Here is an 11,937-nt window from a genome sequence, read left to right as displayed (position 1 = left end):
CCTGGGATGCATCATCTAACCACTTTGATGGCTGCTTAGAAGCCACATCCTGTAGTGTGGCATTTCCTCTGAGTCCAGAAGTAGTGGAGGAGTCAGAGACTCCAGACATGGGGCTGGCCAGCCTGGCTGTGCAGCAGCCCTCAAGGAGGACTTGGCTGGGCAAGTGACTGGTCAGTTCCCAGCGGCTGAACCGCACAGATTTAATTGGCTGCAGAGGCAGGGATGGAGCCAGCAGAAAGGCAAGGTCCGACCAATGTGAGGAGGGTCATAGAAGTGTCTGATACACTCTTTAATAGGCCATTAACATCAACAAGTGGTGGAGCTAGAAAAATGATTGCTGGGTTAGGATTTTTGCCTTATTTGACTCTGAGACCCCAGCACCTGGCACTTGAGTAATAAGATGCTATTTAGACTCAGTTATTCTCGCTCCAAACCTTCCCTCCACACCTCTCTGCTGTGCCAGTCCTTATGCCAATGAACAGATGTGACTATGCTCTCAGAGGCTGAGCATGTAGCTACCAGGTTTCCCTGTTCAAAGCGCAAGTTGGCCCCGTCCCACTGCGTGCATGGATGGCTACGTCACTCTTACTAATGACCTGAACACTCCAAAGCCGTCATCTGTCAGGCCTGGGTTCATCTGAGTCTCTGTAACACCAAGTGCACAAGGGAAGGGAGGACAGAGGTGGGTGATCCAGGCAAGTAGCATGGCTCTCAAATGCCAAAGGATTCCCAACCAAAGGGCTCTTCTGATCCCTGGTCCCTCACTGGGACAACCCACCTTCGAAGACCTCTGACCACCTTTTGGGAAAAAACAGGTAAATCTCACAGTTCTCTTCATGTGTCTCTTGGCTTCCTGTGGCACCGCACTCCAGAGAATACTGGAGTCCTGGAGATGAAAACAAAAGCTTTTCATTGAACTGTCAGGGAGACCTGACGCATCTGGGGCAGGAGGATGAAATGATAACCCTCCCTGGTCTCCAGGATTTTGATTCAGGCAGGGCAGGATCCAGGCCTTGGTTTAACAGGGTAACCAGTTTCTCAAACTCGGCATGAGTGCAGACACTGGGAATCGATGCCAAGGAAGGTGACACTTGCCAGACATTCTTCGATGTTCACCAACTGGTCTGATCACTTGAGCTTTGAGAGCTCAGTTTTCTCCGGAGGGAGTACGAGGCCAGGTTCTCATCCTCTGCCCACAGGTCTTCATCCTGAAATCCTAGTCTCCTGCAGCTGGAACTCCAGGGAAGTGAGGCGAAGGGGACAGATCTGAAAGATGAGTGAGAGAAGAGGCAGGGAGGATGTTGGAGATGAGGAGCTAGATTGTTCGCTGAGGCGGGTTTTCTGTTAATCAGGAAATGAAAACTGAGGCACCTATGTAGTGAGAGAATTTTTTTTCCAGTTTCTGGATGCTTTTCAGGTGTGCTTGTTTCATTGAATTCTTCAAATAATTTCCGGACCTAAGTTATTATTCTCATTATTGACTGTATTTGGGCTCTGTCTGCAGTGGTGCAGGCCTGGCCCAGAGTCCACGTGTCCTCACCCAGGTCTTGGCTCTGGGCTACACTCCAGTGGCCTCTGCTGGCACTCGCCCCTTGTCACACCCTCCCGTGGAAGAGAAGTTCCAGAAACTGATCCATCATCAGTGGCTCTTGGACGACTGCATCCGTAATTCTAGGTTACCTTAGCGCTGCTCTCACAACGCTTTGGGAGCGCTGCTTCGCCCTCCCAAAGCTGGCGTGCTGGCTTGGAGTTTAAAGAGAGAGGATATTGGAGCCAGGCTCCTCGGTGCCCACAAGAGAGGAAGTCAGAGAACCACAGAACCTCAGAGCCCGAACAGACTTGGGAGAGTAAGGAGTCTGCTCTCCTCTTCTCAGAGAGAAGCTAAAGCCCAGAACAGGCAAGTGGCTTGTTCTGGGTCACACAGCTTAGCCAAGTGACAAATGAAGACTTAGAGCCAGCCCCCAGGTCAGTCATCTGGTGCTTTTCCCACCTCACCTTGCTCTTCTCTTTCGTTAAATGGGGGTGGGGTGGGGGTGGGGGAAGAGGCCTTGGAGGAACAGGTGTTGCTGTGGAGAGTGTGGAAGAACCTCCCACTTCCCCGTGGCCTCGAAGCACCTCTCCACCCCGTCCTCCAACTCTGTAGCTGTGACCACCTGGGTTTTAGTGTTGCGGTTGGGTTTAAACATACTTTATTACTCTTGACTAATGTCAGGGAGCACATGACTGCACCCCCTTGTTAGTTTGGGGGAATTTTCTTTGTAAAGAGGTGGTGTAATTTATGTATATCAATGACTAAAATCACTATTTCAGAGCACTAGTTATAAAATCTGACCAGATATAAGGAGCTGTCATGTCCGTCAGAAACTGATTATATTACCTGAGCTTCCTTTAAAGGAAACTTTATAAAGTTTCTTCTGCCATAATGGTGTACAGCAATTACAGCTATGCTGTATACTATTACTATACTTTTAATTCTCATATTTACACCAATATTGATCCCTGAATGCCCAGGACTAAGATGCCTGGAGATTCTAGAAGGACCCGATTTACTTTCCTGGGGTCACTTGCCACACACTGGCTACTGTACTTTGGAGCAGTGGGTTTGGTCCCTGCGCCATGGCAGATGGGCACCTAGTCTAACAAAATGTCATCCAATGGGCCGGACAGAGATGCAGAATTCTTATAACTCCACACACCCTCCAGAGGGCAATCCAGGGTCCTGACTGACGTGTGAGAGGTAGTGCAGTTTGGGGGAATTTGTAATGTGGACTTAAAAAAAAAGAGGCCCTGGCTGGTGTGGCTGAGAGGATTGAGCATCAACCTGCAAACCTAAAGGTCGCCAGATCGATTCCCGGTCAGGGCACATGCCTGGGTTGCAGGCAAGGTCCCCAGTGGGAGGTGAGTGAGAGGCAACCACACATCTTCTCTCTTTTTCCCCTCTCTCTAAAAATAAATAAATACAATCTTAAAAAAAAAGATTTCGTTTTGTACCTTTATGTGGACAGCCCCTGCCCGAACCACCCATCACCCCCTGATAGAGGCAGGTGACTGTGTCCAGCCTTCCTCAGGGGTCACTTGCCACACACTGGCTACTGACGCTCGAACGACGAGCCCTCCCTTACTTCATCACTTCTCAGGTGCCCACTTCTCCTCTGCTCCCCGCCCTTGCAAACCCTCGCAGTGCCACGACCCCTGGTGGAACTCGGCCTTAAGTCCCTAGGACAAACGCTCCAGCCTCGCGGGGCCCCCTGGATGCAACAGCGATCGGATTTCGCGTGGCCGCGCAGCTGCCCCTTCTCCTCTCCCCTCCCGCCCGGGAAGCTCGGAGCCAATCAGGGCGTCGCGCAGCTCTGGGTTGTAGAGTCCCGAGCCGGGGGCCCGCCCCTCTTTGTTGCGGTGGCCAATGGACGCATTCGGAACATCGGCGGCTGCCCGGGTGACTCGGTTATATGTCACAGAATAACATTCGAGAATGGGACATGGAATGAGGGGCCGGCTGCAGCAGCCGCAGCAGCCGCAGCAGCCCCAGCAGCCCCAGCAGCCGCAGCAGCCCCAGCAGCCCGGGTCCCAGGCGCAGCAGCTGCAGCCGCCACCGCCTTCGCCGCCCGCAGAGGCGCCGCGGCTATGAGGCCGAGCGTCCCCAGGTAGGGTCCCGGAGCTGCGGCACCCTTCCCGCGCTCCGCCTGCAGCCGGCCCCCCGGCTGCCCGGCGCGGGAACTCCAGGAACGGGGGGGCGGGTGGAGCTACTTCCACGGAAATCTGGGCGCCCCGGAGGGCTTTTTTGGAAGAAACGCGGCCGCCTTTGCAAGCCGAAGCTGCTGCTGCGCCCTCGCGCCGACCCCCGGGCGCTCACGTGCCGGCACGTTCTTGGCTCGAAACGGCGCTCGGCCACATCTGGCGACTCAGCAACGTGTGGAGCGTGGCGCGGACCTTCTTTCTTGCCGCACGAGCTGCCGTTCTTCCCCCTACCCCGTCCACTCCGCATCCTCCACGCTCCTTTATTTCCCTCCCTGTGTTTAGGTGTGCGTGAAGCTTTGTGCCAAAATTCCAGTCGCCTTTCGAGGTAATTGCAGGGCTGGGAGCTTGTATTCAAATCCTGGGAGTGTCTGTCAGCGCGGGGGTGGAGGGGCGGGAGTGACGTGGGGTGGGGACAGTCCGAGGCCCCACCGCCACTGGGCACGGCTTCTCAGGGTGTCCACTTACCGCGCTGTGTCTCCGCTGATTTCAGGCACGGTCCGAAAGCGGAGCTCGCGCCGCCGCTCCCCCTTGGCGCGTCCTGCGGCAGCCGGAGGCATGGAGGAGCCGGGCCCGGCGGGGCGCTGAACCCCGCGCAGCGCCCGCGCGCACACGCCCCCCGCTGCTGCCGCGCGCCCCCCAGCCCCGCCCTCCCGGCCCCGGCTCCACCATGACCGGCTCTGCGGCGGACACTCACCGCTGCCCCCACCCCAAAGGCGCCAAAGGCACCCGGTCCCGGAGCAGCCACGCACGGCCCGTGAGCCTCGCCACCAGCGGGGGCTCAGAGGAGGAAGACAAAGACGGCGGGGTGCTGTTTCACGTTAACAAGAGCGGCTTTCCCATCGACAGCCACACCTGGGAGCGTATGTGGATGCACGTGGCCAAGGTGCACCCCAAGGGGGGAGAAATGGTGGGCTCCATCAGGAATGCCACCTTCTTGGCAAAGGTCAGTGGCTTCCAAGGAGGGAGATGGGGTGGGTGGTGATGGGGCCATTTCGGTCTGTACAGAGCAAATAGAGGCAATGCCCATATTCCTGGTCCTGCTGCAAACTCCCTTCCCTCTCCGGGCTTCCCCACAGTGCCTCCCCCCAACCTTTACTTAATTGAAATGTTTGTCTTGAAAGCCTCAGAAATGGGGGAGGGGGAGGGGGCGTCTTGCTGCCCTGGGACTGTATGGCTGTAGGAGCTAATCGTGCCAAGGTTTCTTTGAATCTCAAGCCAAACTATTTTATTTACTCACCCCCATGTCCATCCTCTTTCAGCAAGAGCTATAGCCCCAGGTAGCACCCACGATGTCAAGGCTGCCTTAGGGATCCCACCCTACTTTTCCTCTTTGGAGCCTCTCGGTCCTCCCCTGTCTCCCCCTTGCAGATGATTTATTAGGCTGTGAATGAATTTGCACTCAACCAGTCAGACTTCTCAGCGTGAATCATTTCTAGACTTCTTGCCAATTTTTTTTTTTTTTTATGACAGTGACTTTCACCTCTGAAACTTGCAAAAGCAGTGAGCAATCTCTTTTCCCAGCTTATCTGGGCTCCAAGAAGAAAAGAAGAGTTTTGGCTGTGGCTTGAAAGGGACTTTCCAGCACCCATGAGGAATTAGTGTCACTGGATAGGGAAGGAGGCCCAGGAGTTGAACTCTCTCCACCTTGGAGAGAAGCCAGTGAGCTGATTGGGTCTGGCGGCCAAGGCTAACTTAACAAGACAGGAAGGGAGATGTGTGGTGGTCACTACGCGAAACATCAAAACGCAAGCTGGGGGAGAAATGCTATAGAGCCTTGGGGGCTGTAGGGTGGCGGATGGTTTTCCCTGCACCCTGGGGACACTGGGATGGCTGAAAAGATTCCTGGGCAGGTCTAGAAATGCCAGACCTGAGACCTGGAAGGCCATCTGGTTCAGTCCCCAACCTGCAGCAACTGGTGACCTGAGCCTCTGAGCCCGGCAGGCCAGAATGCTGTAGGTGCCCTTGGGGGAAGTGACAGAGCGTGGGAGCTTCCTGCTGCGGTTGGTGACAGTGTTTTATTACTCTGCCGGTCCAGGGTGCTTTACTGTGCCCGAGGAGAGTCCTGCCTGCTTTAGCACAGGCTGTATTTACTCCTTGAGCTTGAGAACCACACTGGTCCTGGTTGTGGTTCTGATGTCAGAATTTGTCCTTACTTGAGCCTTTCTTTGATTAAGGAGGAGCTGGGAGCCCTTAAACCTGGAAGAGAGGTGGCCGCAGGGAGCAGAGTCCTGTTCCTACTGTCCCATGCTGCCTTGCTAATTCAGCACCCTCAGCAGTGACCCTGCTTCTAACTGTGGCTTTATCCTTCTTCTGATCTAGTGTGCGGGGACCCCTTTTCTCTGTGGGAACCTGGGAATGTTAGTATTGGTGGAGATCAGTCTCCCTTCCTTGTTCCAAAGACCTCCGGGGACCGGGGAGGGGCCGGGCTCATTGCCTCACAGGGCAGCTGGTCCCAGGCCTGGCTGCGTTTGATTGGGGGGCAGCTCTTTTCCTGGGCCTGCAACAGAAACCCTCCTCCTCTCCCCTCGGCCACATATCACCAGTGATTCTCGTGTGGCTTTGAGACAGGGCGGGACATGTTGACTTCCTTTGCTACTCACAGCTCCCTGGAATGTCCATAGAAGGGGCTGCTGGAGTGAGGAAGGGACTGAATTCCAGGCCTGGCCGTGCCGCCTCTGGCTCTGTGGCCTACGTCGCTCACTTAAAATCTCTGATCTCAGGCTTCTCATCTATAAAATGGGAGTAGACCTGACTTCATGTCAATTTCTTTCCAACTCTCAAACCCCGTGACGTTATGACCCATGAGTCTCCAGGTCTCCCGTGCTGACCTGTGTGACGCTAGACGTGTCTGTGTGACTCTGGAGGTCCACTGAGTTATGAGACTCTGGGCCATTCTAGCAGTCTGCATCTTCCTTTAGTCTTCTTTGTCCACGGGGAGCTCCTTCCGCCTTATGTGTCAGTCCCCAGATCAACTCACTGTCCTCGTCCTCTTTCTAGGAAATTGCTAGTTTGTCATCATCAGTCATTCCCCTAAAATAAGCACATATGAAACGCAATATTCTACATGTTGTCTGAGTGGCTTGGCGCATAGATCACTGCTTCCTGAGACTTGTACTTGATAGTTCCAGTGCTGTGGCTGAATGCTGTGTTCTCACAAAAGTGGTTCCTTTCTTTATAGAGTGGCCACGTTGGCCTTTTGTAGTAACTCAAAGGTCACGTGCGAACTCCTGCCAGGCCGGGACAACCCCAGCCCGAATGTGGACATTGGCTTTTTGAACCTAAGTGAAGAACTTAATATTTCTCTCTCTTCCATTGTGTCGTCATGGTTGGTTCTCCATCCCCAGCCCCATCACGGCTAACCCCGCCCTTCCCTGTCCCAGTATTCCCCAGACCCTGACTCCTGCACCGGCCCTGGGGTGGGGACGGCTTCGAAAGCTCCTATTTCTGGGGGCCACTCCTCTCCGATTCAAGGGCTATTCCTGCACTTAGCCGGGCAGACTTTTCCCTCTGGGGCCAAGTCCTTTGCTCCTTTAACCAAATCAGTGTTTTACTCAGAAATTTGTAGAGTGGAGGGGGTAGTGGTGGAAGAGCTGGAGAGTTTCAGGGAGGTAAAGTTATTTGGCAATTGCATTTGTCCCGGAAGCGGGTGGAGGGAAGGTGGCAGAGGCCTAGGAGAGGGAACCGAATGACACTTCCTTTGACTGCTGGATATTCTGTTAGCAGCCTTGGTAAGTTCTGCCCGAAGGTCCAGATGCCCCGTCTAGGGAGTGGGGAATGGCTAGTGGGCGGGGAGTGCTCACCTGCTCTGTGAGCCTCCTAAATTTTCTCCTGAGGTCTTCTCTGGTGGTTACTGGGTCTGAAGGTAGCAGTTGAGTAGGTGAAGGCCATGATTTTTGAGGGATAGTGCAAGAAAGCAGCTCAAGTCAGTTGGAGGATGATGGGAAATGGGAAGTCAGGGACAGAGAGGTGGCCGGCCCAGAAAGAAAACAGCTAGGCTGTTTCTCGCAGGCCCCTGTTCTTGTGCCTCTTTCTCATGCTGATCCCCAGTTGGGAAGTAATTCACATTTAGAGGACTCAGCATTGCCGGAGTGTGGAACTGAGTGCTTGGGGGGTGGTGCAGCTTTGCCGCAGCCAGGGCTCCACTCCTGCCCCCTGCTGGCTAACACGGGCAGCTCCCTCCCTCTCTTCTGCATTCAGTACCACCACGCATGTGCCTTTCCTGCTGAGCTCAAGGTTGTGACCTCTGGGCCCCCGTAGCAGGGTACCATCAACAGATTCCTGGCTGCCCCTGATGCAGAGGTCTGGGATGCATCCCGGTTTCTTTCGCTTTCTCCCTTTTCTTTCTTGTTAAAGATTCCTGGTGCCTGGGGGTGGGGCGGCCTTGCTGCCTCCCCGACTCCTTTTCTGGCTCCTCCTTCTCTCCCACATGGTGATGCCATGGTGATGACACACATGTGTGACCATCTCCAGCCCGTCTCCTTCCATTCTTCTGGTAGGTCACGTATTTGGCAAGAATGGAGTAACAGAGAGCCTGACCACACAAGCCTTGCCTGAGGTTTGTTTCATTATTCTTCTTGAACAACCACCTTCCTGTCTACTCCACTTCCTCCTCCCACGCCCCCACCCCTGACCGTAGGCACAGTGTGGACAGGGTCCTTTTGATCTGTGCCCCCTAGATGCTACCTTCATAAGGCGGGCTGTCCGTGGCTTGCCCGGCGGGGGGTGGGGGTGGGGCTGGATGCAGGTGGTGGGAGGTGGGAACTTTGAGAGGAGGGGCCATGGAAGATCTAGGCTGGCATTTCAGGTGAAATAGGGCTGGAAAATGACCGGAGAAGGGTCTCAGGTCCCCAGTCAGGGAGAGAACAAAAGGAGTGTACCAGCTTCCGGTCCCAGGCTGCTGCGTGAGAGTCCGCTTGCCGGCTTTGAGCGTGAGCGTTTCGGGATGTCTCTGCAAATGCAGAGGCGAATGATGGCATTTAGCCGTGGCTTTAATTTGTGTTTCTTAAGTTATTAGGGGGCTAGAACTTTTAAAAGATATTTATTCACTATGTGCATTTTTTGGGGGGTAAATTGTCTTTTCGTGGCCATTTAAAAAATCGCGGTAAACTATACGTAACATAATTGACCACTTTCACCATTTTTAAGTGTTCAGTTCTGTGCATTGTTGTGCAGTATCACCACCTTCCATCTCCAAAACCTTTTCTTTTTCCCCACCTGAAACTCTGCACCCCGTAAACAGTAACTCCCCATTCTACCTTCCCACCCCCAGTCCCTGGCAACCATTCTTCTACTTTTTAAGAAAGCTTATTTTATTTATTTATTTCTAGACAGAGGGGAAGGGAAGGTAAAAGACAGGTAAAGAAACATCAATGTGTGGTTGCCTCTCGTGCTCCCCCTACAGGAGACCTGGCCTGCAACCCAGGCACGTGCCCTGCCTGGGAATTGAACCAGCGACCGTTAGGTTCACAGGTCCACGCTGAATCCACTGAGCCACGCCTGCCAGAGCTACTTTCTTTCTCTCTGAATTTGACAACTCTGCAAACCTCATAGAAGAGGAATTGTACAATTATTTGTCCCTTGCGACTGGCTTATTTCACTTAGCATAAGGTCTTCGAGGTTCATCCAAGTTACAGCATGTGTCAAAATGTCCTTCCCCCTTGTGTCTGAATACTATTCCATGTGTGTATACGCCCCGTTTTGTTTATTCATTCATCTGTTGATGGATACTTGGGTTGCTTCCACCCTTTGGGGCCATTTTTTTCCTTTGAGGCCTAAAAAGTTTTCTTAGCCTTTGTGTGAACTCTTCATGAGTTAGGGAGATTCACTCCTGGTCCCAGGGGAAGTGGGTGGTTGCGTCCTCGTTTATTAGGGTGAGAAAGCATCTTAGTGATGCTCCCGGGTGTCCAGGGGCTCAGCCTGTGCCGAATCTGTTTTGCAGCTCCTGAAAAGTGAAACCATTTCAGGCCTCCCCATTCAGACCCCTGAAGACATGCAGCAGAGGAATAATTACACAGCTAACACTTAAAGAGCAGCAGAGGCCAAGCCTCGAGTTGCCTGCCGTATACATTAGATCATATAATCCTCCTAACCAGCCCTGGAGGTTTGAAGTAGGTGACAGTCTGCTCTTTTATCAGGAAGGAAATGGCAGCTTAGAGAAGTCAGGCAGCGCGACCAGGGTCCCCAGCCAGCAGGTGACAGACCAGGCACTTGGACCTTGTGTTGGATGCGTAATCGCACCTGAAGGAGCCCCCCCTGGTTGATTGTCCACTGCCCGGTGGGGGCGACAGCAGCCAGAGGGGCTGCGTGGGAGCCGAGTCCCAGCCTGAGCGCAGGTCAGCTCTCCCACGGGCCAGGGGAAGCTGGAGCCAGATGACGTCATCCCCTCGGCGCCTCCGGCCCCCTCCCCACCACAGCTCTGCTCCCCAGCTGGGGTTTGGGGAATGTGGCCACTCGCTCTCAGCAGGGGCTGAGGTAACCAGGCAGCTGTTTTTAAAAGCCCTTGGGCGCCATTGAGCTGCTATTCTTAGGACCAGCTGCCGCCTGACTCCCACCCCATCATCTGGCTCTTGTGGGCTCTGTGGGGCTTGCTGGAGTGGAAATAATTTGGTGGTTGGCCCCCATGGCTCTGAACACAGTCACTCTGGCCACGTCAGGGCTGTGGCCGACAAATGCCCCCTGGGGTTGTATCCCTTAGGGGGCCTGTGATTCTGTGGGGCATTCCCCCATCCTGACCAGCCTTTCTATTAAATAGGCGCCAACAGCACTTTTCTGTGTAGAAACTTGCTGGTGACTTAATAGACCGTCTCATTCCTCCCCCCTCCCTCCCTCTGTGCTCTCTCCCCTGTTCGTACCCACTCTGGAGCTGGGGACTGCTAAAGAGGTGTTTGTATGTGTCTCCCATTCTCTCTCCACTTCTCTGCGAAATTTCTGACGCGTTCTGACCCAGAATCCCCAGCTTGGGTAGGTCAGTGGATGTTACTGCAAAAACACAGGGACAGGCTGGACACCCCTTGGTGTTCGTTGGGCAGAAACATGAAGACACACTTCATCGTTTGACTCTTCTGGGGGGGTCATGGGAGCGCATTGGAACGTTTGCTCCCCAAAATGACTCCAAGATAAGAAAGCGATTTGAGTTGCTACGTTGTCATCGAAATGTGGCTCACAGAGCAGCGTGTGTGTGCCCACACTTGCACACACTCTTACATTCACATGCACACAGCACCTTGGCTGTGAAGTGGGAAGTGTGAGTAGCTTCCTTTCTGTTGAAGGGGCAGTTGCTGTGCAGTAGGAAGTCTCAAAGCCGAGAGAGAATAGAGGCGCTGGGAGGAAAAGAGTGTCAAGTAGCATTTTAAGTAAATGCCGCCCAGGGTGTAGAAGTATGAGCACCACCACCCCTTCCTCTCCCTCCCCGCACCCGCCCCAGGCCCAGGGCAGCTCGCCCTCCAGCCTCACTGTGGGCCTGAACCTCCGGAGCCCGAGAGAGCGCTCGGCCCAGCCAGCACCCCAGGTCAGAGCGGCAGCTTCACTGTCCACCAGCTAAGGCCTAAATCCCCCAGGGCCTCCCTTTCCCTGTTTTCTCCTGGGATGGAACTAAGCGTCTTGAGGTCCCTTCTGTCCTTCCTAAGGGCTTTCACCTGGAGGAACCTCCGCTCTCCTCCCTGAACGCTCATCGCATTGCTGGGGCCACAGGTGCACTGTGCTGTCTCTGTCCCCGATGGCTCCACCCTACCAGAGAGGCTGAGGTTAAGAGATGGAGAAACATAGGGGGGATAGAGCAAAAACCGCTCCTTGCTTTCCACCAGTGATTGGATTGGAAGCCCCGCCCTGTTCTTACCTGCGGCCTCGTTGCCAAGCCCGCTCAGAGGTGAGGCTGCCTTGGCTCTAAATTCCCTAGAAGAGGTGCTTACACTCCCCCCTCTCGCCCTTGCCTGCTGTTGCTCCTTTCTCTGCCCTGCAGGGCTGGTGGACACTCAGTGAATGTTGACCAGGAGGCAGACCAGGAACTGAAGAGGGCACAGGGCAGCTGAGGGGCTGCACTGACCTGGGAAGGCCCGAGGGGAATCTGTCCTGATCCATTTGGGCCCAGAGGAGGCGGTGGGCGTCACGGGGGGGGGGGTGGTGAGGAGAAAGGGTGGCCGAGGGGCTCTGTTGCATTTCCTCAGGGCGCCATTCACTGTGCATTCAGGGGTGCCCCAAAGT

General features: G+C 54.5%; 1 protein-coding gene across 3 annotated transcripts in view; it reads left to right on the top strand.

Moving 5' to 3' along the window:
• The first annotated feature begins 3,564 nt into the window (after nucleotides 1–3,564).
• Nucleotides 3,565–11,937, top strand: part of VASH2 (vasohibin 2) — a 35,421-nt gene continuing 27,048 nt past the window's right edge. For 2 of the 3 annotated variants that reach the window (XM_037164313.2, XM_037164312.2), the window contains exons 1-3: nucleotides 3,565–3,644; nucleotides 4,021–4,063; nucleotides 4,229–4,681. In XM_037164313.2, the coding sequence (XP_037020208.2) occupies nucleotides 4,406–4,681 (276 nt within the window). In that variant the 5' untranslated portion in view covers nucleotides 3,565–3,644; nucleotides 4,021–4,063; nucleotides 4,229–4,405. The remainder of the gene's footprint in view (nucleotides 3,645–4,020; nucleotides 4,064–4,228; nucleotides 4,682–11,937) is intronic. The other variant, XM_053658378.1, reaches the window with a different exon arrangement.

The sequence above is a fragment of the Artibeus jamaicensis genome, unplaced genomic scaffold (genome assembly GCF_021234435.1).
Source record: "Artibeus jamaicensis isolate MK-2021 breed Jamaican fruit bat unplaced genomic scaffold, CSHL_Jam_final contig_2170, whole genome shotgun sequence".
Lineage (NCBI taxonomy): Eukaryota > Metazoa > Chordata > Mammalia > Chiroptera > Phyllostomidae > Artibeus > Artibeus jamaicensis.
The sequence above is the reverse complement of the archived record's forward strand: the minus strand, read 5'-3'. Positions and strand labels throughout refer to the sequence as shown.